The 25,940-nt window shown below is 42.0% G+C and overlaps 1 protein-coding gene across 1 annotated transcript; it reads right to left on the bottom strand.

Moving 5' to 3' along the window:
- Positions 1-18,313: 18,313 nt before the first annotated feature.
- Positions 18,314-25,561, bottom strand: LOC106055785 (uncharacterized). Its single transcript, XM_056013196.1, has 3 exons — positions 25,410-25,561; positions 23,797-23,959; positions 18,314-18,831 (listed from the first exon to the last, which is right to left on the bottom strand). Exons 1-3 carry the CDS (start codon positions 25,467-25,469, stop codon positions 18,713-18,715), a joined length of 342 nt encoding a protein of 113 aa, XP_055869171.1. The 5' UTR covers positions 25,470-25,561; the 3' UTR covers positions 18,314-18,712.
- Positions 25,562-25,940: the final 379 nt, after the last annotated feature.

The raw sequence follows: 25,940 nt of genomic DNA, 5'->3' as shown, positions 1-25,940 counted from the left end.
TAGATGCTGGGAAGTGTAGCAAGCAGGAGAGTAGATGCTGGGAAGTGTAGCAAGCAGGGGAGTAGATGCTGGGAAGTGTAGCAAGCAGGAGAGTAGATGCTGGGAAGTGTAGCAAGCAGGGGCGTAGATGGTGGGAAGTGTAGCAAGCAGGGGAGTAGATGCTGGGAAGTGTAGCAAGCAGGTGAGTAGATGCTGGGAAGTGTAGCAAGCAGGGGCGTAGATGCTGGGAAGTGTAGCAAGCAGGGGAGTAGATGCTGGGAAGTGTAGCAAGCAGGGGAGTAGATGCTGGGAAGTGTAGCAAGCAGGAGAGTAGATGCTGGGAAGTGTAGCAAGCAGGAGAGTAGATGCTGGGAAGTGTAGCAAGAAGGTGAGTAGATGCTGGGAAGTGTAGCAAGCAGGGGAGTAGATGCTGGGAAGTGTAGCAAGCAGGGGCGTAGATGGTGGGAAGTGTAGCAAGCAGGTGAGTAGATGGTGGGAAGTGTAGCAAGCAGGGGAGTAGATGGCGGGAAGTGTACAAAGCAGGGGAGTAGATGGTGGGAAGTGTAGCAAGCAGGGGCGTAGATGGTGGGAAGTGTAGCAAGCAGGTGAGTAGATGCTGGGAAGTGTAGCAAGCAGGGGAGTAGATGCTGGGAAGTGTAGCAAGCAGGGGCGTAGATGGTGGGAAGTGTAGCAAGCAGGGGCGTAGATGGTGGGAAGTGTAGCAAGTACAGGCGTACATGGTGGGAAGTGTAGCAAGCAGGAGCGTAAATGGTGGGAAGGGTAGCAAGCAGGGGAGTAGATGGTGGGAAGTGTAGCAAGCAGGGGCGTAGATGGTGGAAAGTGTAGCAAGCAGGAGCGTAAATGGTGGGAAGGGTAGCAAGCAGGGGAGTAGATGGTGGGAAGTATAGCAAGCACAGACGTAAATGGTGGGAAGTGTAGCAAGCAGGGGAGTAGATGGTGGGAAGTGTAGCAAGCAGGGGCGTAGATGGTGGAAAGTGTAGCAAGCAGGAGCGTAAATGGTGGGAAGGGTAGCAAGCAGGGGAGTAGATGGTGGAAAGTGTATAAAGCAGGGGCGTAGATGGTGGGAAGTGTAGCAAGCAGGTGAGTAGATGCTGGGAAGTGTAGCAAGCAGGGGAGTAGATGCTGGGAAGTGTAGCAAGCAGGGGCGTAGATGGTGGGAAGTGTAGCAAGCAGGGGCGTAGATGGTGGGAAGTGTAGCAAGTACAGGCGTACATGGTGGGAAGTGTAGCAAGCAGGAGCGTAAATGGTGGGAAGGGTAGCAAGCAGGGGAGAAGATGGTGGGAAGTGTAGCAAGCAGGGGCGTAGATGGTGGAAAGTGTAGCAAGCAGGAGCGTAAATGGTGGGAAGGGTAGCAAGCAGGGGAGTAGATGGTGGGAAGTATAGCAAGCACAGACGTAAATGGTGGGAAGGGTAGCAAGCAGGGGAGTAGATGGTGGGAAGTGTAGCAAGCAGGGGCGTAGATGGTGGAAAGTGTAGCAAGCAGAAGCGTAAATGGTGGGAAGGGTAGCAAGCAGGGGAGTAGATGGTGGAAAGTGTAGCAAGCACAGACGTAAATGGTGGGAAGTGTAGCAAGCAGGGGCGTAGATGGTGGGAAGTGTAGCAAGCAGGGGCGTAGATGGTGGGAAGTGTAGCAAGCACAGGCGTACATGGTGGGAATTGTAGCAAGCAGGGGCGTATATGGTGGGAAGTCTAGCAAGCAGGGGCGTAGATGGTGGGAAGTGTAGCAAGCAGGGGCGTAGATGGTGGAAAGTGTAGCAAGCACAGACGTAAATGGTGGGAAGAGTAGCAAACAGGGGCGTAGATGGTGGGAAGTGTAGCAAGCACAGGCGTACATGGTGGGAATTGTAGCAAGCAGGGGCGTAGATGGTGGGAAGTGTAGCAAGCAGGGGCGTAGATAGTGGAAAGTGTAGCAAGCAGGGGCGTAGATGGTGGGAAGTCTAGCAAGCACAGGCGTACATGGTGGGAAGTGTAGCAAGCAGGGGCGTTTATGGTGGGAAGTCTAGCAAGCAGAAGCATAGATGGTGGGAACTGTAGTAAGCAGGAGCGTAGATGGTGGGAAGTGTAGCAAGCAGGTGAGTAGATGCTGGGAAGTGTAGCAAGCAGGGGAGTAGATGCTGGGAAGTGTAGCAAGCAGGGGCGTAGATGGTGGGAAGTGTAGCAAGCAGGGGCGTAGATGGTGGGAAGTGTAGCAAGCAGGGGCTTAGATGGTGGGAAGTGTAGCAAGCAGGGGCGTAGATGGTGGGAAGTGTAGCAAGCAGGTGAGTAGATGCTGAGAAGTGTAGCAAGCAGGGGAGTAGATGCTGGGAAGTGTAGCAAGCAGGGGCGTAGATGGTGGGAAGTGTAGCAAGCAGGGGCGTAGATGGTGGGAAGTGTAGCAAGTACAGGCGTACATGGTAAGAAGTGTAGCAAGTACAGGCGTACATGGTGGGAAGTGTAGCAAGCAGGAGCGTAAATGGTGGGAAGTGTAGCAAGCAGGGGAGTAGATGCTGGGAAGTGTAGCAAGCAGGGGCGTAGATGCTGGGAAGTGTAGCAAGCAGGGGAGTAGATGCTGGGAAGTGTAGCAAGCAGGAGAGTAGATGCTGGGAAGTGTAGCAAGCAGGAGAGTAGATGCTGGGAAGTGTAGCAAGCAGGAGAGTAGATGCTGGGAAGTGTAACAAGCAGGAGAGTAGATGCTGGGAAGTGTAGCAAGCAGGAGAGTAGATGCTGGGAAGTGTAGCAAGCAGGAGAGTAGATGCTGGGAAGTGTAGCAAGCAGGAGAGTAGATGCTGGGAAGTGTAGCAAGCAGGGGAGTAGATGCTGGGAAGTGTAGCAAGCAGGGGAGTAGATGGTGGGAAGTGTAGCAAGCAGGGGCGTAGATGGTTGGAAATGTAGCAAGCAGGGGCGTAGATGGTTGGAAGTGTAGCAAGCAGGAGAGTAGATGCTGGGAAGTGTAGCAAGCAGGGGAGTAGATGCTGGGAAGTGTAGCAAGCAGGGGCGTAGATGGTTGGAAGTGTAGCAAGCAGGGGCGTAGATGGTTGGAAGTGTAGCAAGCAGGAGAGTAGATGCTGGGAAGTGTAGCAAGCAGGGGCGTAGATGGTTGGAAGTGTAGCAAGCAGGGGAGTAGATGCTGGGAAGTGTAGCAAGCAGGTGAGTAGATGCTGGGAAGTGTAGCAAGCAGGTGAGTAGATGCTGGGAAGTGTAGCAAGCAGGGGAGTAGATGCTGGGAAGTGTAGCAAGCAGGGGCGTAGATGGTGGGAAGTGTAACAAGCAGGAGAGTAGATGCTGGGAAGTGTAGCAAGCAGGAGAGTAGATGCTGGGAAGTGTAGCAAGCAGGGGCGTAGATGTTGGGAAGTGTAGCAAGTACAGGCGTACATGGTGGGAAGTGTAGCAAGCAGGAGCGTAAATGGTGGGAAGGGTAGCAAGCAGGGGAGTAGATGGTGGGAAGTGTAGCAAGCAGGGGCGTAGATGGTGGAAAGTGTAGCAAGCAGGAGCGTAAATGGTGGGAAGGGTAGCAAGCAGGGGAGTAGATGGTGGGAAGTATAGCAAGCACAGACGTAAATGGTGGGAAGGGTAGCAAGCAGGGGAGTAGATGGTGGGAAGTGTAGCAAGCAGGGGCGTAGATGGTGGAAAGTGTAGCAAGCAGTAGCGTAAATGGTGGGAAGGGTAGCAAGCAGGGGAGTAGATGGTGGAAAGTGGAGCAAGCACAGATGTAAATGGTGGGAAGTGTAGCAAGCAGGGGCGTAGATGGTGGGAAGTGTAGCAAGCACAGGCGTACATGGTGGGAATTGTAGCAAGCAGGGGCGTATATGGTGGGAAGTCTAGCAAGCAGGGGCGTAGATGGTGGGAAGTGTAGCAAGCAGGGGCGTAGATGGTGGAAAGTGTAGCAAGCACAGACGTAAATGGTGGGAAGTGTAGCAAGCAGGGGCGTATATGGTGGGAAGTGTAGCAAGCACAGGCGTACATGGTGGGAATTGTAGCAAGCAGGGGCGTATATGGTGGGAAGTCTAGCAAGCAGGGGCGTAGATGGTAGGAAGTGTAGCAAGCAGGGGCGTAGATAGTGGAAAGTGTAGCAAGCAGGGGCGTAGATGGTGGGAAGTCTAGCAAGCACAGGCGTACATGGTGGGAAGTGTAGCAAGCAGGGGCGTTTATGGTGGGAAGTGTAGCAAGCAGGGGCGTATATGGTGGGAAGTCTAGCAAGCAGGGGCGTAGATGGTGGGAAGTGTAGCAATCAGGGGCGTAGATAGTGGAAAGTGTAGCAAGCAGGGGCGTAGATGGTGGGAAGTGTAGCAAGCACAGGCGTACATGGTGGGAATTGTAGCAAGCAGGGGCGTATATGGTGGGAAGTCTAGCAAGAAGGGGCGTAGATGGTGGGAAGTGTAGCAAGCAGGGGCGTAGATAGTGGAAAGTGTAGCAAGCAGGGGCGTAGATGGTGGGAAGTCTAGCAAGCACAGGCGTACATGGTGGGAAGTGTAGCAAGCAAGGGCGTTTATGGTGGGAAGTCTAGCAAGCAGAAGCATAGATGGTGGGAACTGTAGTAAGCAGGAGCGTAGATGGTGGGAAGTGTAGCAAGCAGGGGCGTAGATAGTGGAAAGTGTAGCAAGCAGGGGCGTAGATGGTGGGAAGTGTAGCAAGCAGGGGCGTAGATGGTGGGAAGTGTAGCAAGCACAGGCGTACATGGTGGGAATTGTAGCAAGCAGGGGCGTATATGGTGGGAAGTCTAGCAAGCAGGGGCGTAGATGGTGGGAAGTGTAGCAAGCAGGGGCGTAGATGGTGGAAAGTGTAGCAAGCACAGACGTAAATGGTGGGAAGTGTAGCAAGCAGGGGCGTATATGGTGGGAAGTGTAGCAAGCACAGGCGTACATGGTGGGAATTGTAGCAAGCAGGGGCGTATATGGTGGGAAGTCTAGCAAGCAGGGGCGTAGATGGTAGGAAGTGTAGCAAGCAGGGGCGTAGATAGTGGAAAGTGTAGCAAGCAGGGGCGTAGATGGTGGGAAGTCTAGCAAGCACAGGCGTACATAGTGGGAAGTGTAGCAAGCAGGGGCGTTTATGGTGGGAAGTGTAGCAAGCAGGGGCGTATATGGTGGGAAGTCTAGCAAGCAGGGGCGTAGATGGTGGGAAGTGTAGCAATCAGGGGCGTAGATAGTGGAAAGTGTAGCAAGCAGGGGCGTAGATGGTGGGAAGTGTAGCAAGCACAGGCGTACATGGTGGGAATTGTAGCAAGCAGGGGCGTATATGGTGGGAAGTCTAGCAAGAAGGGGCGTAGATGGTGGGAAGTGTAGCAAGCAGGGGCGTAGATAGTGGAAAGTGTAGCAAGCAGGGGCGTAGATGGTGGGAAGTCTAGCAAGCACAGGCGTACATGGTGGGAAGTGTAGCAAGCAGGGGCGTTTATGGTGGGAAGTCTAGCAAGCAGAAGCATAGATGGTGGGAACTGTAGTAAGCAGGAGCGTAGATGGTGGGAAGTGTAGCAAGCAGGGGCGTAGATAGTGGAAAGTGTAGCAAGCAGGGGCGTAGATGGTGGGAAGTGTAGCAAGCAGGGGCGTAGATGGTGGGAAGTGTAGCAAGCACAGGCGTACATGGTGGGAATTGTAGCAAGCAGGGGCGTATATGGTGGGAAGTCTAGCAAGCAGGGGCGTAGATGGTGGGAAGTGTAGCAAGCAGGGGCGTAGATAGTGGAAAGTGTAGCAAGCAGGGGCGTAGATGGTGGGAAGTCTAGCAAGCACAGGCGTACATGGTGGGAAGTGTAGCAAGCAGGGGCGTTTATGGTGGGAAGTCTAGCAAGCAGAAGCATAGATGGTGGGAACTGTAGTAAGCAGGAGCGTAGATGGTGGGAAGTGTAGCAAGCAGGTGAGTAGATGCTGGGAAGTGTAGCAAGCAGGGGAGTAGATGCTGGGAAGTGTAGCAAGCAGGGGCGTAGATGGTGGGAAGTGTAGCAAGCAGGGGCGTAGATGGTGGGAAGTGTAGCAAGCAGGGGCTTAGATGGTGGGAAGTGTAGCAAGCAGGGGCGTAGATGGTGGGAAGTGTAGCAAGCAGGTGAGTAGATGCTGGGAAGTGTAGCAAGCAGGGGAGTAGATGCTGGGAAGTGTAGCAAGCAGGGGCGTAGATGGTGGGAAGTGTAGCAAGCAGGGGCGTAGATGGTGGGAAGTGTAGCAAGTACAGGCGTACATGGTGGGAAGTGTAGCAAGCAGGAGCGTAAATGGTGGGAAGGGTAGCAAGCAGGGGAGTAGATGGTGGGAAGTGTAGCAAGCAGGGGCGTAGATGGTGGAAAGTGTAGCAAGCAGGAGCGTAAATGGTGGGAAGGGTAGCAAGCAGGGAAGTAGATGGTGGGAAGTATAGCAAGCACAGGCGTACGTGTTGGGAAGTGTAGTAAGCAGGGGCGTAGATGGTGGAAAGTGTAGCAAGCACAGACGTAAATGGTGGGAAGTGTAGCAAGCAGGGGCGTAGATGGTGGGAAGTGTAGCAAGCACAGGCGTACATAGTGGGAAGTGTAGCAAGCAGGGGCGTTTATGGTGGGAAGTGTAGCAAGCAGGGGCGTATATGGTGGGAAGTCTAGCAAGCAGGGGCGTAGATGGTGGGAAGTGTAGCAAGCAGGGGCGTAGATAGTGGAAAGTGTAGCAAGCAGGGGCGTAGATGGTGGGAAGTCTAGCAAGCACAGGCGTACATGGTGGGAAGTGTAGCAAGCAGGGGCGTTTATGGTGGGAAGTCTAGCAAGCAGAAGCATAGATGGTGGGAACTGTAGTAAGCAGGAGCGTAGATGGTGGGAAGTGTAGCAAGCAGGGGAGTAGATGCTGGGAAGTGTAGCAAGCAGGGGAGTAGATGGTGGGAAGTGTAGCAAGCAGGAGAGTAGATGCTGGGAAGTGTAGCAAGCAGGAGAGTAGATGCTGGGAAGTGTAGCAAGCAGGGGAGTATTGCTGGGAAGTGTAGCAAGCAGGGGAGTAGATGGTGGGAAGTCTAGCAAGCAGAAGCATAGATGGTGGGAAGTGTAGCAAGCAGGAGAGTAGATGGTGGGAAGTGTAGCAAGCAGGGGAGTAGATGGTGGGAAGTGTAGCAAGCAGTGGAGTAGATGCTGGGAAGTGTAGCAAGCAGGGGAGTAGATGGTGGGAAGTGTAGCAAGCAGGGGAGTAGATGCTGTTAAGTGTAGCAAGCAGGGGCGTAGATGCTGTTAAGTGTAGCAAGCAGGGGCGTAGATGCTGGGAAGTGTAGCAAGCAGGTGAGTAGATGCTGGGAAGTGTAGCAAGCAGGAGAGTAGATGCTGGGAAGTGTAGCAAGCAGGGGAGTAGATGCTGGGAAGTGTAGCAAGCAGGGGAGTAGATGGTGGGAAGTCTAGCAAGCAGAAGCATAGATGGTGGGAAGTGTAGCAAGCAGGAGAGTAGATGGTGGGAAGTGTAGCAAGCAGGGGAGTAGATGGTGGGAAGTGTAGCAAGCAGTGGAGTAGATGCTGGGAAGTGTAGCAAGCAGGGGAGTAGATGGTGGGAAGTGTAGCAAGCAGGGGCGTAGATGGTGGGAAGATAGCAAGCAGGAGAGTAGATGCTGGGAAGTGTAGCAAGCAGGAGAGTAGATGGTGGGAAGTGTAGCAAGCAGGGGCGTAGATGCTGGGAAGTGTAGCAAGCAGGGGAGTAGATGCTGGGAAGTGTAGCAAGCAGGGGAGTAGATGGTGGGAAGTGTAGCAAGCAGGGGAGTAGATGCTGGGAAGTGTAGCAAGCAGGGGCGTAGATGCTGGGAAGTGTAGCAAGCAGGGGAGTAGATGCTGAGAAGTGTAGCAAGCAGGGGCGTAGATGGTGGGAAGTGTAGCAAGCAGGGGAGTAGATGCTGAGAAGTGTAGCAAGCAGGGGAGTAGATGGTGGGAAGTGTAGCAAGCAGGTGAGTAGATGCTGGGAAGTGTAGCAAGCAGGGACGTAGATGGTGGGAAGTGTAGCAAGCAGGGGAGTAGATGCTGAGAAGTGTAGCAAGCAGGGGAGTAGATGCTGGGAAGTGTAGCAAGCAGGGGAGTAGATGCTGGGAAGTGTAGCAAGCAGGGGCGTAGATGCTGGGAAGTGTAGCAAGCAGGTGAGTAGATGCTGGGAAGTATAGCAAGCAGGGGAGTAGATGCTGGGAAGTGTAGCAAGCAGGTGAGTAGATGCTGGGAAGTGTAGCAAGCAGGTGAGTAGATGCTGGGAAGTGTATCAAGCAGGGGAGTAGATGCTGGGAAGTGTAGCAAGCAGGGGAGTAGATGCTGGGAAGTGTAGCAAGCAGGTGAGTAGATGCTGGGAAGTGTAGCAAGCAGGGGAGTAGATGCTGGGAAGTGTAGCAAGCAGGTGAGTAGATGCTGGGAAGTGTAGCAAGCAGGTGAGTAGATGGTGGGAAGTGTAGCAAGCAGGGGAGTAGATGCTGGGAAGTGTAGCAAGCAGGTGAGTAGATGGTGGGAAGTGTAGCAAGCAGGGGAGTAGATGCTGGGAAGTGTAGCAAGCAGGGGCGTAGATGCTGGGAAGTGTAGCAAGCAGGAGCGTAGATGGTTTGAAGTGTAACAAGCAGGAGCGTAGATGGTGGAAAGAAGGAGGTCCTGACAAAAACTGTCTTCAAAGTATTTTAAATTAAACGTGATATTTTTAATTTTAAAGAGAGATAAAGAGAGTAAGAGAAAGAGAGAAAGAAAAAGAGAAAGAGAAAGCGAGTGATAGAGAGAGAGAGAGATATCGAGAGAGAGAAAGCGAGAGAGAGAGAGAAAGAGATAGAATGAGAGAAAGAGAAAGAGTGTGAAAGAGAGAGAGAGTAAGAAAGAGAGAGAGAGAGAAGACAATAGTAAAGTAGATAAAGAGGAAAAACTGAGAGAGAAGGAAAGATAGAAAGAAGAGAAAATTCATGGGTTGGAAGTGAGATACAGAGAGACACAGAGAAAGAGACACGGAGAGTAGTAGAAATAGAATACAGAGAGAAACACACGTATCAAATGAAGTAATGAATTGAAATATATAAAGAGAGAGAGAGACAAGAACAAATTAAACCAGCAAGTGAAACATTTCTATCAGCCTTCGTCAAATTCTTTTTTTTTTCATATCTGGTTTCACCCCCCCCCTTTTTTTTTTCTATCAGCCTTTTTGAATGACAGAGGACATCATTAAGGTCCACTGAATGCCCCAAGAATCAATATAGCGGCAGTGGTCTTCTGCCAGTACAAGGCAAGAGTTATCGATAACTAGCGGAGTGATCGTTCCTAGTGAAAGTACTTCTGGCAAGTTGTCTTTTGTTGGCCTATTATTCCTGCTAGTTTAGTTTTTGCTATTCAATACCCAGGATAAACCGTAAACACGAATGTAAACTGTTCCGATTCTGTTCCGATTCTTGAATCAATCTAACAGAAAGCGGGTGTAAAATAGTGAGTGTTCATTCGTTCGTTAAATGTGAGTGCACTTGGAAGAAACTTTTTTTTATAAGGCATTCTTTTTATGGTTCTTGTCTGGGAAGTGGGAAGGCGGAAGTCAGGATTATTTCCAGTCCGGGAATAGTTTTCAATATATAAAAAACAATACAGAAATGGTTAAAGAAAAAACAATTATAAATACCGCAGTTTCCCCCGTGTATCGCATCATTGGGTCGGAAATAACTAGGTTGTGGGAATTCCTAGAGGACAATATTGCAGTTACTTAGTGCTAGTCTAGTGCAAAAGGCTTTTTAGTCAAACTGCCTGTTATAGTTACACCTCGTACTATGATCTCAGGTTCATATGATAGCCCCCCCCCCTTGGGGTCTCAATTCTGTTTACCTGATAGTCTATTCATAACCTGTTATTTTATAATTAACAGACGTTCCCTGTAAAGAAGATTATTACGTCCTACGATTATCCTTCTGTTAATCTTGTCGTGTATTTTAATTATAGATTCAAACTCTGGTAGTTCCTTGGTTTTCTTGCCAACCCGTTCCATGTTCAAATGGTAATAGCGAAGAAGGTGCACTTGCACGAATTTATCCCATCATATTCATATAAATTAAGACATTTGCCTTCATCTTTGTGTCTATCTGAACATTTTATTCTTTTATAAAAATGTGGACACCAAAGAAACTTTAAGGCTGATTCAGGCAACACGATCCATGCTCAAATGGCTCTAGGAAGGAATAAGAAATGTGCCTTTATATTTGTGTCTTTCTGAGCAGTGTATTAGGTCTTTTCAATATCTCTCTACAACTCGTGCCTGGGTGGAAAACTAAAACCTTCTAGAAGGCTGGGCTCAAAAACCTGGTGGGACACGGATCTCGAAAACTACTCTAACGATTTTCCTAGTAATTTGGCCATTGATGTATATTGTTGGGAAAAGAATGGACCGTTCTAATTGTTCAAAGTGTCAACAGAAATTAATATAAATTTGACTAGAGAAGTAAGACACAATTAACCCTTTAAATGCGTGTGGTAGATTAGCCTCTAAACATCAGAATTGTAATTCCATTTTGTATGCACTGGTAGTAAAACAGCTCAGCACTTTAAGGGTTAAGAGTAACAAAAAACAACTAAAACAAATTAATTCCACACATCTTATTCATGGTAAACAATTGACATAGCCAGGATTTTTTTTTTTTTTTTTATATTTACGCAAAACTGCAATCACTGAATCCACCTTCTTTCCGGGGGAAGGGGGATTTAAGCTGTCTACGACCTTGATCCAAACATTGTCACGTCATTTCAATCACTATCACATCAATCCAAACATTGTCACGTCGTTTCAATCACTATCACATCAATCCAAACATTGTCACGTCATTTCAATCGCTATCACATCAATCCAAACATTTTCACGTCATTTCAATCGCTATCACATCAATCCAAACATTGTCACGTCGTTTCAATCACTATCACATCAATCCAAACATTGTCACGTCGTTTCCATCGCTATCACATCCATTCAAACATTGTCACGTCGTTTCAATCACTATCACATCAATCCAAACATTGTCACGTCGTTTCCATCGCTATCACATCCATTCAAACATTGTCACGTCGTTTCAATCACTATCACATCAATCCAAACATTGTCACGTCGTTTCAATCACTATCACATCAATCCAAACATTGTCACGTCGTTTCCATCGCTATCACATCCATTCAAACATTGTCACGTCGTTTCAATCACTATCACATCAATCCAAACATTGTCACGTCGTTTCCATCACTATCACATCCATTCAAACATTGTCACGTCGTTTCCATCGCTATCACATCCATTCAAACATTGTCACGTCGTTTCCATCACTATCACATCCATTCAAACATCGCCTTTGCAATACATCGTTTGTGTCTGAAGTCCAGCTTCGTTTATTTTTTGACTGTGTCCCTGTAGTCCAAAACTTGTGTCGGTGTTGAGCCTTTAAGAGTAGATCTACTTCTAGGCAACTAGTTCCCAGAGTGTCACCGAAATAAATCTGGCCCTCGTCATTAAATCAGTTTCGTGGCTACGTCACCAGGGTTCACCCGAGCGTGTGTGTATGTGTGTGAGTGAGAGTGGGGAGGAGGGGAGATCGGCTGAAGATACTAGAAAGAGAAATCTACGAATGGGGGAGAAAACAGCACGGAAAAGGGGGGGGGGAGTATGCGACAGAAATGGAGAGAAAAAAAGAAAAAGGCGATCGCGTTACTTCGGCTGGGCAATGAAATGTCTCGAGGTTTTCCCTCGGACTGATCACACACACACACACACACAGTTACACTCACACACAAATCGATAGCACCCATCTTGGAACAAACTCTCGATCCCCCAAGGTGTCGCTCTTCTCAAGGGCGAAATTGGTTTTGCTTAGTATGTTGATCTAACACTTAACAGGGGAAGAAAGGACAGGAAAAAAAAAAGGGAAGCGGCTAGGAGCACACAGTCCACAAGAGACGGGTTATGGCATCAGGCGTTAGCCCCCTTTTTTTTTTTGTTTTTCTTTGCTAGGAAAGTTGTTCACTTGTCACTGTATGAAAATAACAAGCAAACTAGAAAAAAAAATACTTTAAAAAATTGAAAGATTACCTAAGGGGGAAAACTCCATATTTACAACCATAGATCTCAATACTGTAAGATTTATTTCCTTTTTATATGAAACAAAAAAAAATTACCTCTATTAATTAACTAATTTCTTTAAATGTTTTAATTCATTCATGTTTTGTTAGGAATAAAAAATAATTGTGCAAAGTTTCAACTTCACCCGAGAATGGGAAGTGGGAAAAATAAAGTGTTTCAAAACTGTGTACCTGATAGTCAGATAGTCAGACAGTCAGACAGGCAGAGTGAGTTCATATATGTTGTATGATGACTGGTGGCATTAAAACGAAAATGATTATATTCAAGTGTTAATGATTGTATTAAATTATAGGTGACTGTGTTAACATGACTATGTCTAAACTGAGAGTATTAGATTGAAAAAAATTGTATTCAAAATAAAAATCGTGTATTAAAAAATGATTCCATACAGTTAAAATGATCGTATTCAACGGAAAAGTATTGTATTAATGAAAAATCAAATATTGTATGAACGTGAAATGATTGTATAACGATAAAAATGACTATTAAAATTAAAATGATTGTATTTAACTTAAAGTAATGGTATTGAAGTAAAAATGGTTATATTAAAGTAAAAAAAAAAAGCTTGTAACGAAAACGCTTGTATTTGACTATAGAACAAGTAAACAGGACAACAAAAGGGCACCACCAGGACAAGACCAGGACAAGTCCAATCTAATAACTGATTATGTCAGAGCCACTCTCCCCCTTCAGTTGCACTTCACAGAGCCTCTCTGTTGACTCAATACACCCACTTGACCTCTGGCCAGCGTTGATCTCAGTCTTTTCTTGTGGTCAAGCTCAGACACTCTTGACTGTTGATTTGTCCAGTAGAAGATTGCTGAGGTGACACGGTGACCTGAACTGGCCTATAGTCATTGATACGAAAGTTGGAAACGCAAGCACTTTTACTTTTCCGCTTTGGTCATTTCAATAAGTGTACACAATTTTTTGTGCTGCTTAGTTCAGACATTTATAAAATTGAAATTTCTTTATATACATTGTCTTATTTTATCTTATCTTATCTTATATAATACAGACGATACTTCAAAAAAGAAGATGATTACGTCCTACGCGTCATGCATTTAGTTATGCATATTAACCAATGACTTAAATTCTGCCAAGTCAATGGTTTTCCTGGCTAGCTCAGGCAACCCATTCCATGCTCTAATAGCACTAGGGAAGAAGGAGTATTTGTACAAATTTGTCCTAGCATATGGAACGAGAAATGCGCCTCTATCTTTGTGTCTTTCAGAGTATTTTATTAAATTTTGTTTTTGTATTTGAAGATTATGGTTCAGAGTACATGTATTCTAAAAATAAAAAAATATTCATACTGAATTAATGACTATTTTAAAAAAGTGATATATATATATATATATATATATATATATATATATATATATATATATATATATATATAGGTCTGTGTTATCTAACTTCAAAATGTTGTCTGAAAGATTATACCGGACACTCGGTTGGCTACAGCTGATCGGGAAACTCCGGTAAAGGAAAACTTCGTGAAGTATCAAAGAGCAATTTTATTTAAGAACAGGCTCTCATCTTCTGTTAGGTGGTTTACCGTAAAGTAAGACAGCAATGTGAAACTAAAGGCGATGCTGTGATTTTCAAATTAAATAAACTCAAAAGAGTTTAAAGAGAACATTGGTTACAAATACATTTTTTTTACAATTTTTTCGGAGATCATTAGATCTATATATACTTATAAGATTGAAATATTTACTTATAAGATTGAAATATGTACTTATAAGATTGAAATATTTACTTATAAGATTGAAATATTTACTTATAATATTGAAATGCAGTATTTCTTCCACACACAAATGGAAGCGAGGTGGATTAGTAGCAAAGCGCATGGCTTCCAAACCGAAGGGTCCAAAGTTCGAATCCTGTGAAGACTGAAATTTTTTATTTTGGGATTCTTAAGGCACCCCTGAGTCCAGCCAGCTCTGATGGGTACAGGATATTCATTGGGCAAAATTTGGTCGGTTGTTCGATGTGCTGGTTACATGAGACCCTAGATACTCGCGGGTCACAGAAACAGATTTACATCATCTGCCCCATGACCTAAAAGGGAAATAGTACCTTACTTTACACATGCACAAATAGTATGAATTGAGAAGTTTGTATAGTTATAGTTTGTTTGTTTCACATTAGAGCGGCGACCCATAAAGGGGACTAATTCAGCTTATACCACTTCTGTCAAGTAAAATAATTAATTACCATTCTTTAATTAACAAATTTTGTTATTGATTCTTGTCTTGTAAGGTAAAAGAAACAATTGTGCTAAATTTCAGCTTGGTCCGAGATTGTGTGTCAGAGAAATAATGTGTACAAACTTTTTACCAGACAGACAGACAGAGTGAGCTGACACAAGTTTTGTAATAGTCTGATACAGAGTCCAACAATGGAAGGTCTACGCAGCATTAACACTAGAGAACCAAGAGAGCTGTTGCTATTAGAACAATGTGTTGTCTGAGCTAGCCAGGAAAACCAGTGACTTAGCAGAATTTAGGTCATTGGTTAATATGCATAGGACGTAATCATCTTTTTTTTTTTTGAAGTAACGTCTGTATTATATAAGATAAGATGAGATAAGAAACTTTATAATATATGTATATAGCTTTTCAACGTTATATATCAAAGTATGGATTACTTCGATCTAACCTCTTGTCACATGTTATACAGAAAATTATGGATTATTACTTCCTAGCAGAAATGACGCCGGCGGGATCGAACTTGGGACCGTTGTGCCCACAGTACGAAGCGCATACCACACAACCAAGCCTGGCTCTACTGCAATCAAAGCGAAAGCCACTTTAACTACGAAATATTTGGGCGTGAGCGTCTCTCCAAAATTGGGCTCCACAGTCACAGGGGAAAAAAGTGTTTTACGAAATAGACCATGGTGGTTACGACTGAAAGAGGCCGACAGAGTACTCAACGAATGTATATAAATGTGATGCCTCTTTCAGTTGGTCAAACTGATAGACAGAGCCATTTAAATTTTACAAAACTGCTGTAATAGTTAAATGTGAATTCTTAGTTAAGATTTATTTTACATCATAGTGTCTATTTAGGAAATAAGTTCTGAAATTACTCAAGCTTAACATCTCACCTAAAACAAAACAACTTAATATAGCTATGGCTATGAAAAGAGATAGCTCCAAGCCAACAACGTTAAAGTTTGACTATTTTCACTCCTTTTTAAACTGAATTTGTCAAAATGTTAAATTTAAAAAAAAAACAAGGTTACGAAGACAGTTTGTGTAGAAACACAAACTTAAAATTGGCCCCCGAAGTGGTCCACCCAGGCAGGTAAACAGGCAGGTTTCAATATTTTAAAAAAGAATATTAGACTGAAATTCTATAAAAGCAAATGACAGAGAAAAATTGAGAAAGAAGGTTAACGGATCATGTGTGGTGCCCCCAACGGTCCTGCAGACCAAGGGATAGGTGAAAGTGAAGTTAGATGTGAACTGATCTCATGTAATGATTATCTTATTGATCTAATTGTTTTGATTAGGGTCAATCTCGTATTCAAAGCCTCATTAAAAAAAACATTTCTTAAAAAAAAGTCCTTACGTGTCTGTTTCTGATACGTGGTATCTGTGGTGCACGCGATAAAATGGAAAACTACTTATTAATTGTTGTTTAAAATTACATTCCACTTATATGCATATTAAATAGAATTGTTCTCCTTGAATAATATAGTAACCATTTGTTTGTAAATGTTGTAGCTAGTATGACAGAGCTTACATAACTTTGCTATACATTCGACAAAAAAATCTAAAACCGTTTGCAAAAATGTGTTTAAAATATGATAAATAGTCCTCTCCCTTCCTAAATAACCTCCCGTGTTTGTTACTATTATTAGTGAATAGTTATAAAAATGGTATATTTTTATGAAGAAACTGCTTGCATAGTTGATTTTAAAATTTAATTTTTTTCGCTTTCAGAAAAGAAAAAAGTAGCCGTTGCATCAGAACTTTGAAAGGTCTAAAATATCATGATGCCGGATTTTCAATATCTTTTCTAGTTTACGAGATCTAAATGGGATGAACAGACGGACGGACGGACAGACTTCACAAAGCTAATAGCATCTTTTCCGCTAAAAATGTTTTTGTCAATGGTCTAGTAAGTCTAGTTGATTTTCTCTGCTAGTATTGGAATATCTAATGGGAAATTCTGTGCTTTCATAGCCTATTTCCACGTAAGTTAAAAACACATTACTTTTTTTTTTTTTATCTTTGAACGGAACAAAGAACAGCCTTAGAACTAAGATCCGTATATACATTACTAGAATTACCCAACGGCTACGCCCGTTGATTTTTTCCCTGGATACACATTGCTGATTTCGCCAAGGATCCCCTTTCTTTTTGTCTTACTTATAACACTATAATAATATAATTTATTATAAACGCTCTCCGTTCCATATTCACGTCTGGTCCGTGAATTCTATAATCACTTTTATTTCCCACACCATTTAGAACGCTTTCCCCCTCCCTAGTACATAGGCTACTGTTTGCCCGTGACTTCGATTAACAGTACCCCCCCCCCTCAACGCACACAGGCCTTACGCCTTCGATGTTTTCAGCTTTTTATTGAAATATTTGAAAGACTTTCTGATGTTTTCCAACACCATCCAATCTTTAATCAAGTGTTCAAAATTAACTGTATTGAGATCGAGGCTATAAATTCCGTTTCAACTTTAATGTAGATCAAATTATTAAAATTAAAAACTCTATTTCAAAATGTAAAAAAAAAAAAGGTAACGAGAGATTATGGACATGAACCCTTGACCCTCAGATTAAAAGTCTGAAGCTAACCGTGTGTTTTCCATTATGCAAGGAAATTAGGAATAAAAAGGTTAAATGCTTTAAAACGGAAGTTACTCTTGTACATTTTAATATGTCGACTTCAAAAAGAAAAAACATGTAGAGTCGAAATCGTTTTGGTAAATTTAACCTGCTGCAGTTTAGATGATAAAAATATCTCAGCTTTGATAAACTAAATGTAACGTGAGGTAAATGTGTCATAAAAATAAGAATGAAGAGGGAACCTTTCTAACAAGACAATTAGAAATCTCAATTTTAATCGAAGAGACAGAGTAGATGAATTGGAGATGTTTCACTATCACCACCGACATATATATAATACCTCTCAACACTTGCTCCTTATTTGTGGTAAGAAAAGCAATTTTAAAATCACAGGAAACAATAGCAACAATGAGGAGCGTGCATGGGATTGCTGCTACAAAATATTCAAGATGTACTGACCGGGTGTATCTTGTCCTTCTGCTGTCAAGTGAAAGAAGCTGCTGCACTGTAGATATACGAAAGGAAAAGACGAGGAAGCAGGATGAGCCAAGACAATTGGAAGATTTGATGTAGATAAACACGTCCTACAAGAAGCTGATTTGAAAGCATGCTTGAACGTTGTGCTAGCAAATAGTCTGTTGATAAGGGATCTTCTTGAGTCTTGAAAGCAGTGGCGTAGATAGGAATTTGCCATCATTTGGCGGGCCCGGCGGGGCTTGACCTATTTAGGGCCCCTACATTTTGCGTAATGTTAAATATTTAATGTAAAAAACATTAATTAGGGGGCCCTCTTACGTGGGGTCCCGGGGGATTTTTGAATTCTCCCCTCCCCCCTTCCCTAGCTACGCTGCTTGAATGTGAATATCACGTATAGATCAAAGTGTCACGGTAGCAAGAACATTTCACGTTAAAAGTAAGTTCCCCTTTTGGGTTACTCTGCTAGTAATATCTACTAGTTTCTAAATCATCGAATAAATTATTTTGCCTACCAACTTGTTCCGCAAATCCACGCCTGTATGTGCTCAGTTTTCTATACGCTATCAAACTTAACATAACATGGCCGATACGTAAACAGATTTTAGAGAGGAAGTGGAGTTGGATTGGTCACACCCTTAGAAAAGACACCAACAACAGAGCTAGGCAGGCCTTAGAGTGGAACCCCCAGGGAACAAGACGTAGAGGAAGACCAAAAAGAACGTGGCGACGCAATGTACAAGATGAAGCCGAGAGGACAGGAAAGAGCTGGGAAGCCATTAAAAACTAGCAAGAGGCCGTGGAGAGTGGTGTGTTTTTACTGAGGCCCTGTGTTCCATGAGGAAAACAAAGGAAAGATGATGATGATGATGATATGGCCTATAATTTGTGGACCGAATATTATGTTTATGCCAGGACCGATGTTAACATCCAGTCCGTCCCCCAGATGTAACCAATATGTAGATATATAATTAGTCTGAAACCACATTTACAAAAAGACATAAACAAAATAAGTTTCAAACCACATCTTTCATTAATTTAATAATATTTCTCAACCGATCACACACTTGAATACTTTCTTCTTGACTATTTATTATGTTTTTTGTTTTCAATAAAATGTTCTTCCGTGTTTTCTATCTCTTCGTTAAGATAAAATACCTTCGCGCCAAAATAAAAGCATCTAAATATAACACATTGTTTACCCGGATACAACAGCCATTTGAAGCATTTGTTATCTATTTACCTTTACTCTGGGAGACATTTTCCATACACCGCACGTGATTTCTTAAAGAAAGAAAATGGAAATTAAACGAAAAATAAAAAAGTGTAAGAAATTTTTTCCATGGTGAAATAGGTCAAAGGTCAAACGGCTGTTGTGTCAAGGTCAAGTGTTGTTGAAGTGAGGTCTAGAAACTAGGAGATGGTCTTCGGCGTGGTGCCCTTGGCGTCTGGGAACATGTTTCTGCAGTCGTGAGGCAGGCCGTCGATGCATTCTTGCTTGTCGATATCACATTGAATCTTTTGTTTCAGTCCTGGAACAGAAGTTTGAATTTTTGTTTTTTTTTAGAATTCTATTTTTATATTGTAGTTTTGTTGGCTAGGATAAAGAGAAATCGGCAAAGTGTTGTGTAAATGTGGTTACAGGTTGAGCTTAAACATCTTGGCCATGTCACTGTAGGGAGGTGTAAGGCTTTCATTGAGGATATTTGCACGCAATGGGAATATTGAACTTTAAGATTTCTTGACGAGATCTTGCAGGGACTTGCAAGATTCTCCACGAAAGATGAAAGTGCCACACGAATAATAATAATAATAATAATAATAATAATAATAATGATAATAATAAGGCTTGTCTTCGAGTCCGAAGTGCCACACGAGATGTCCACACAGATGACAAAGGGGCAACACAACATTTTCACACGAAGGACAAAGGAGTCCCATGAAATTTTCACACGATGGACAAAGAGGTTACACAGAATTTCGACTTGTGTGACAAAGGGGCCACACGAAATGTCCACACAAAGGACTAGGGGTCACTTAGAAGTTCCACAAAGGGGCCACACGAAATGTCCACACAAAGGACTAGAGGTCACTTATAAGTTCCACAAGGGGACACACTATAATACTATCATTATCGCCAGAAATCGACAGCTGTCCTAAAAATCAGGATTAATCTGTGTTCAACTGCCAATAACTTGTAAATTAAATTATTCAATCCAGAAGTAGTCCATTCTATATGTGAAAGTCAATTAGATTTATTGCAAAAATGTTTGTGACTTCGGTCCTGACATTTTCAATAACTCACAATTTAAGAAAAGAATACAAATGTATAGCTAACAATTGGTGTGAATGAGACATTTTTAAAAAATTCCAATTCAAGAATATCTTGGTGCTGTTAGATACTTAGTATAGAGACGCACCATAGTTGACCGACTTTAAACGCGACTTTTAGTGACGTCACGGATTAGTGAGCTTTAGTTTATTTGTTATTATTAGTCAGTTGGACTTCAGGCTGATAGCTTCGTATTACGGACAGAGACTGAACTGTGGCCTTTACGGAATTAAACTTCATTCAAGTATATAACGGTTTGGATTTAGTTCTTTAAACTTGTTACATGTGTATGGCCATGTTTTTTTTTTTTTTTTTTTGTAATTTAAACGCATCAAATACACCCGTATACAGATATCTCCAAGGTAATCTGTCGAAGTCAGACAATTACATGATCAAGGTCTATCACAGTGCTCTAAGGTTCTGTTTACACTTATAATATACTCAAATATAAATATAATACACTTACAATGTATGAGACTTGGCAGTTATTATCTGGTTATTACACCAGGGTATCAATGTGTATTGTTTGAGAACCTTTGGTGAACAATTTGTAGCTTAAACTTTCTATTTCTGTTTTTAAAACTTATTCTTCTTGTCTGTGAGTTCAGAATGGATCAAGTGGCCAAGCGAGCCTGATCTGTATTTGACGTCATTTGCGCGGTGATTTCCTGATCAGGTAATCTTATATCCAGGAAGGGTACTCTGTACTTCAGTCAGTGATTAGTAGCTGGAGAGTGTATCAAAAAATCATCTTGTTCTCTTGTTATAGTCTCCTGACAATAAGATTATAACGCTACACATCGTTAGCAAAAAAAAAAAACAACGTTTATAGTCTTTATAGTCTTTATGCCATGCGTTCGCGATTACATTTCACTAAAAGTCTATATGGCTACTTCTGTCTCGGAAGACAATGGATGCGCCAAATCGAATCAATAGTTCTGGTTTCATCTTGAAATGGAGCAGAATCTGGTGTGGGTAAACCAGCCTATTCTTGAGCCGTAAAGTTTGCCACAGTTCTTGCATGTGTATGCACCTGTTTTAGGGCTAGCTAATAGGGCAGCTTTCTTTCTCATTCTTTTGTCAATAGCCGCTTCCTTCCTTTTACAGTCAGCGAGGTTTGTACCAGTACTCACTGTCTGAAACCAAGCTGTCTGAATCCATGCTGTCTGAATCCATGCTGTCTGAATCCAAGCTGTCTGATCTTATGCTAATTCATTCCACATACTTTCATTGATGTCTCTAGTCCTCAGATCTCGCTTGCAGACATCTTTGTAGGTTAGTCTTGGGTGTCTAACTCCCACAGCAAGCTCGGCATAGAGGATGTCCTTTAGGAATTCTTCCATCTGGCATGCTGATGTCTGAGACAGGCTGGTTTTCTCAGTATCAAAAGAGCATAAATACTTTGCGTATTGGACAATTTCACAAACATCCTGATTGGGAGAAGCGGTGTCTGAGTGGATCAGCGCTTGGCTTCTGAAACTGGGGTCCTGGGTTCGAATCTCAGGATTTTTAATTTCGGGATTTTTTGGGGTGCCCTGAGCTCAACCAACTCTAGTGGGTACCTGAGATTAGTTTGGGAAAAGTAAAGGCCTTTGGTCGTTGTGCTGGCTATATAACACCCTGCTCGTTAATCGTTGGCCAAAGTAAAAAGATGACCTTAACTTAATCTGCCCTATAGATCGCAAGGTCTGAAAGGGGACTTTATTTATTTTTACTACATCCTGTTTGGAGACATGATCCCTCCAGGAAATGCACTTTATTGGAACAGTTTCTGCAGCATTGGCAAAACTCCATAACCGTGTCCGGGAAAATACCAAACGGCCCACGACAACCAAAATGTTAGTCACATCGCCTGCATAGTGAGAACTCTTCATTATGGTACCTAGAGCTGGTTAACATACTTGCATCAAGAGCATTAAACAGTTTTCACTTGCGCTGTCTGAGACGAGATGTACTCCTACCTATAAATATATGTTGTTGTGTTTTGTCATGCTATACAATCAAAGGGATGTTGTCAGTTTGTAATTAATGATGTGACTCGGTTAGAGATGTGACTCAGAGATTTGGCTCATCTATTAGTGCCCTAATGCTTAACAGTTCGTTCAATATGGTTCTAAGGATTGTAGGGTTTTGGTTGTTGTTGTCTTTTTTCCCATGTAACTAATTTACAATTTTATTATTATTATTTTTTTTTTGAAGTATTAAAAGCAAAACACGGTCAGTTTAGGAGAAACATTGACCTGCATTCGTAAGTGTCAAGCAATACATATTTTTTTACGCGCCTACATCTTACTATACCAGGAAGTGACCTGAGTACCATCTACTTAATTAATGATACACATTTCGTTCAATAGTTTGTAACAAATCACATGGTGAGATTTATCTCAATGAAAGTTCAATTTTAAAGCCAAAGCAGTCCGTATGTTTAATGAACTCAAAATGTTAGCAGTTAGTTCATGTATGCAATACTGCACATAACGAGTAAAAAAATACTTTTTTAAAAAAAGCTTATATTGAGTTAAAAAAGGTCAGCTGTTTCTGTGGCCTACGGTTAACGAGGGTGCCATGTGGCCAGTACAACAACCAACCACCTTTACTTTTCCGCAACTAATGACAGGTACCTATTAGAGACTCTGAGGCGCCCGAAGATCCCGAAATTAAAAATCCCAGTCTTTAGCAGGATTCGAACCCCGGACACCGGTTCGGAAGGCGAGTACTCTATCTTTATATTGAGTGAAACAGCATTAATTATTTTGAATCCATGTTGTAATTGATTTAGAGTTTCAAGACAAAAAAAATAAATTTTCTTTTGGAAATATTTTTACTAATTGTTTTTTTGATTATAGAATTGTCAGTGTTCTGTGGTCCAAGTACTTTTATAGACCAGTTGGGGGGTTGGGGCATTTGATACTGAACTTTACACGTTTTTAAAGTCTTTTAAAAAAAGTCTTTAGTTTAAAACTTTTAGCGAACGACCTGATTCCGTGTACAAAGCTTATCTGCACTTAGCTAGGTACATTATCTATGTAAACATTTTTTTTAATAACAACTAATTGATTAACTTATTGGTTAATTTTTTTTTATTGATTTGTGTGTATTTATCGACAATGAATAACCGTGCAAAGTTTCAGCCTGATCTGAATGTGAGAAGTGTGACATCGATATAAGCTTTGTAAAAATGTACATTATGAAAGGAATTCCAGAGTACTCGTAACAGTAGGCCTAATAGTAGATCTATATATGTATATATATTGTCTAGATGTATGTTGTATACAATAATTTTAGACTTGACTTTTTTTAAAAGCAAAATATAAAACAGTTAGGGTTAGGGTTAGGGTTACGGAAAACTATGTTGAAGTATTCTATGTCGTATATAATAAAACAAAACTTTTTATATTTATAGAGAATTTTTTTTCCCAGCGTATTGTGAAGTATTGAATCCATTACAGTGCTGATAAACAAGAGTGCTGTGTTTTTTATAGTGTACGATCCTGGTGATAATATACCATTACATCTTGAGTTTTATTTAAGTGTCTTTTCCCTTTGACGTGTTCAGTTCTTAAAGAGCGTTCAAATACTAACAGAAAGTCGGAAATCCTGTTTATAAATTCAGGTTTTTAATACATTTTGGACAGATTGCTTCTATCGTATATGATACCTTGCCTAATGGAACTTACTTAGATCAGGTTAATTCAGGCAGACACTCCTCTATATGATATTTTGCATAAAGGGACTTACTTAAATCAGGTTTATCCAGGCAGACACTCTTCTGTATGATACCTTGCCTAATGGAACTTACTTAAATCAGGTTTATCCAGGCAGACACTGCTCTATATGATATTTTGCATAAAGGGACTTACTTAAATCAGGTTTATCCAGGCAGACACTCCTCTATATGATACCTTGCCTAATGGAACTTACTTAAATCAAGTTTATCCAGGCAGACACTCTTCTATATGATATCTTGCCTAATGGAACTTACTTAAATCAAGTTTATCCAGGCAGACACTCTTCTATATGATATCTTGCCTAATGGAACTTACTTAAATCAGGTTTATCCAGGCAGACACTGCTCTATATGAAATTTTGCATAAAGGGACTTACTTAAATCAGGTTTATCCAAGCAGACACTCCTCTATATGATATCCTGCCTAATGGGACTTACTTAAATCAGGTTTATCCAAGCAGACAGTGTGTAGATCCCAGCACAGCACTTCATCAAAGAGACAGCGGACATCGACACCAGCGTAGATTTCATTCAAGTAATCCTCCTCAGTGTCTGCGAAGACAGAAGCCGCAATGGCAAGCAGGAAGAGAGCAAAGGCAGCCTGCAATAATGAGAGCAACTTTGAAAGTGAACTGAGGAATTGGCTCCCTATACTCTAGAGCACGAAGCTTGAACAGCGAGCTCTAGCCTATCAGGGAGTTTTGTTCACTTTATCCTGTGACGATATCGAGGACAGACGCCATTAGAAGCAAGTCAGAGCATCATCAGCACCAGATTAAGGTCAGCATAAATATCAGCAACTACAGAAGTCTGAATGCTATGATTCACTTATACCGTAAATCTTAACGGGAAAGTCGTTATATGAAATAGATACCAGCAAGACGTCCTGGAATTATGAAAATTGATTCTAGATCTTCACACAGACACAAACTATGTAAATATACATTAGAACAGAACATTGCTTTCAGATATTGTCAAGCTTTTTAAATAACTTTCTAAATGGTGTTAAATATTTGAATTTGATCTTTTAAACAGTACTAAGGTGAATTGAAATATTAATTACAATTTATTACCAGTATACATAAAATAAATAAAATAATATTAAAGTAAATAAAAAAATTGCATTATAGAAAGTATCGTAAAGAAGCTTCATCTGATCAAATCTTTAAAAAAAATCGTTTTTAATAGTAAAAAAATAATAATTTGGAGACATCTTCATGCTTTAATAAATCTCTTAATAAGGCGGTTATTTTTATTTATTTTTTTGTCAATAATTTTATGATTTTGTCATACTTTACGTGGTATTTAAGTATTATTGTAATTAAACCAACTTTTTGAGGATATAATTATGTTTTGGCAAATTTATTACTAATAATGATCACGTTATCAATTGTTTGAACGAGATAAAATAATTCTCCTTTACAAACTTACCAACTTTTAGAGCTGCTACATACAGAGATGTAAACGTTTTGGTCTACCTTAAGAGATGTCTAAAAATGTAATAAATGTATCTCATAGAATAACTCCTTTTCGTTTCAATCAATATTTTTATTATGGAAAGCACTTTTCTAAAATGTCTTATACGTTGTCATAAATAGACTGATGTAAAATAAACTCAAAGTCTGAAATATTCACAACATGTGAAAGCTAAAATTTGTCAAGTGTCCATATGGTGATATTCTTATTAATAAGACATCGGGTTATTACCTCACGATTGTGATTGTTAAAAAAAAACTTCTAATTAATAGTCATCATTATTCAAATAAACATAAACACTTTGTTTAAAACTTAATAAACTAAATAAATGAAATGAAATTATTTGAAAGCATTTGTTGAGGTATACACCAGTTGTCATCAAGCGCTTTGAAAACAGGCTTTCCATATGGTGACACTGCTTAGGTGAATCCATGTCCTGATCTTATCCAAACAACAGTTGTTCTGTCCATTGCAATGGACTTTTGCCCTCACCGGACGATGGCCAATCCTAAGATTGAATTGGAATAATGACAAGTGAAAAATGCAGGACTGTGATTTCTGGACTATGTACTCACCTTCATCGTGTTGGTCAGAAGGTTGAGCTGGGGGCAGCTTGTGAGTCCTCGTGCATGCATAGACAAGGGGGACGCAACAATTGCTGATGCTACACAATTTACACACCCCCTTGTATTTTATATCGGCGACATTGCGGGGCCATGTTTTCACGTGGCTTTTGTATGGTCTCCAAGTCAAAGCCCTAAGCCCCCCTGCCCCCCAACCTCCATCTTCCTTTTTTTCCCTATATCAAATGAGCTCTTTCTCCGATTCCTTAAAGTTAATTGTGTCCCCTTTTACCCAGTTACCTCCCCCCTCTATGCCCCACGCCCACTTCCGTTTTTGACAGGTTTAATTAAGGCTGTGGGTAATTAAAAGAATTGACCAATAGGTGTTCTTGTCCCTTAATGTGTTGTAATATAAAATGGGGGTTTTACATGAAGCTATGTCAGTGTGTTAGCACACAATTCAATGAGGTCGATCAAGTGTGCTGGGTTGTGTTAGAAAAGACCATCAAAAAACATTCCGGCGTAGTTATTTATTTTTAAAAT

This window comes from Biomphalaria glabrata, chromosome 15 (genome assembly GCF_947242115.1).
Source record: "Biomphalaria glabrata chromosome 15, xgBioGlab47.1, whole genome shotgun sequence".
Classification (NCBI taxonomy): Eukaryota; Metazoa; Mollusca; class Gastropoda; family Planorbidae; genus Biomphalaria; species Biomphalaria glabrata.
The sequence above is the reverse complement of the archived record's forward strand: the minus strand, read 5'-3'. Positions and strand labels throughout refer to the sequence as shown.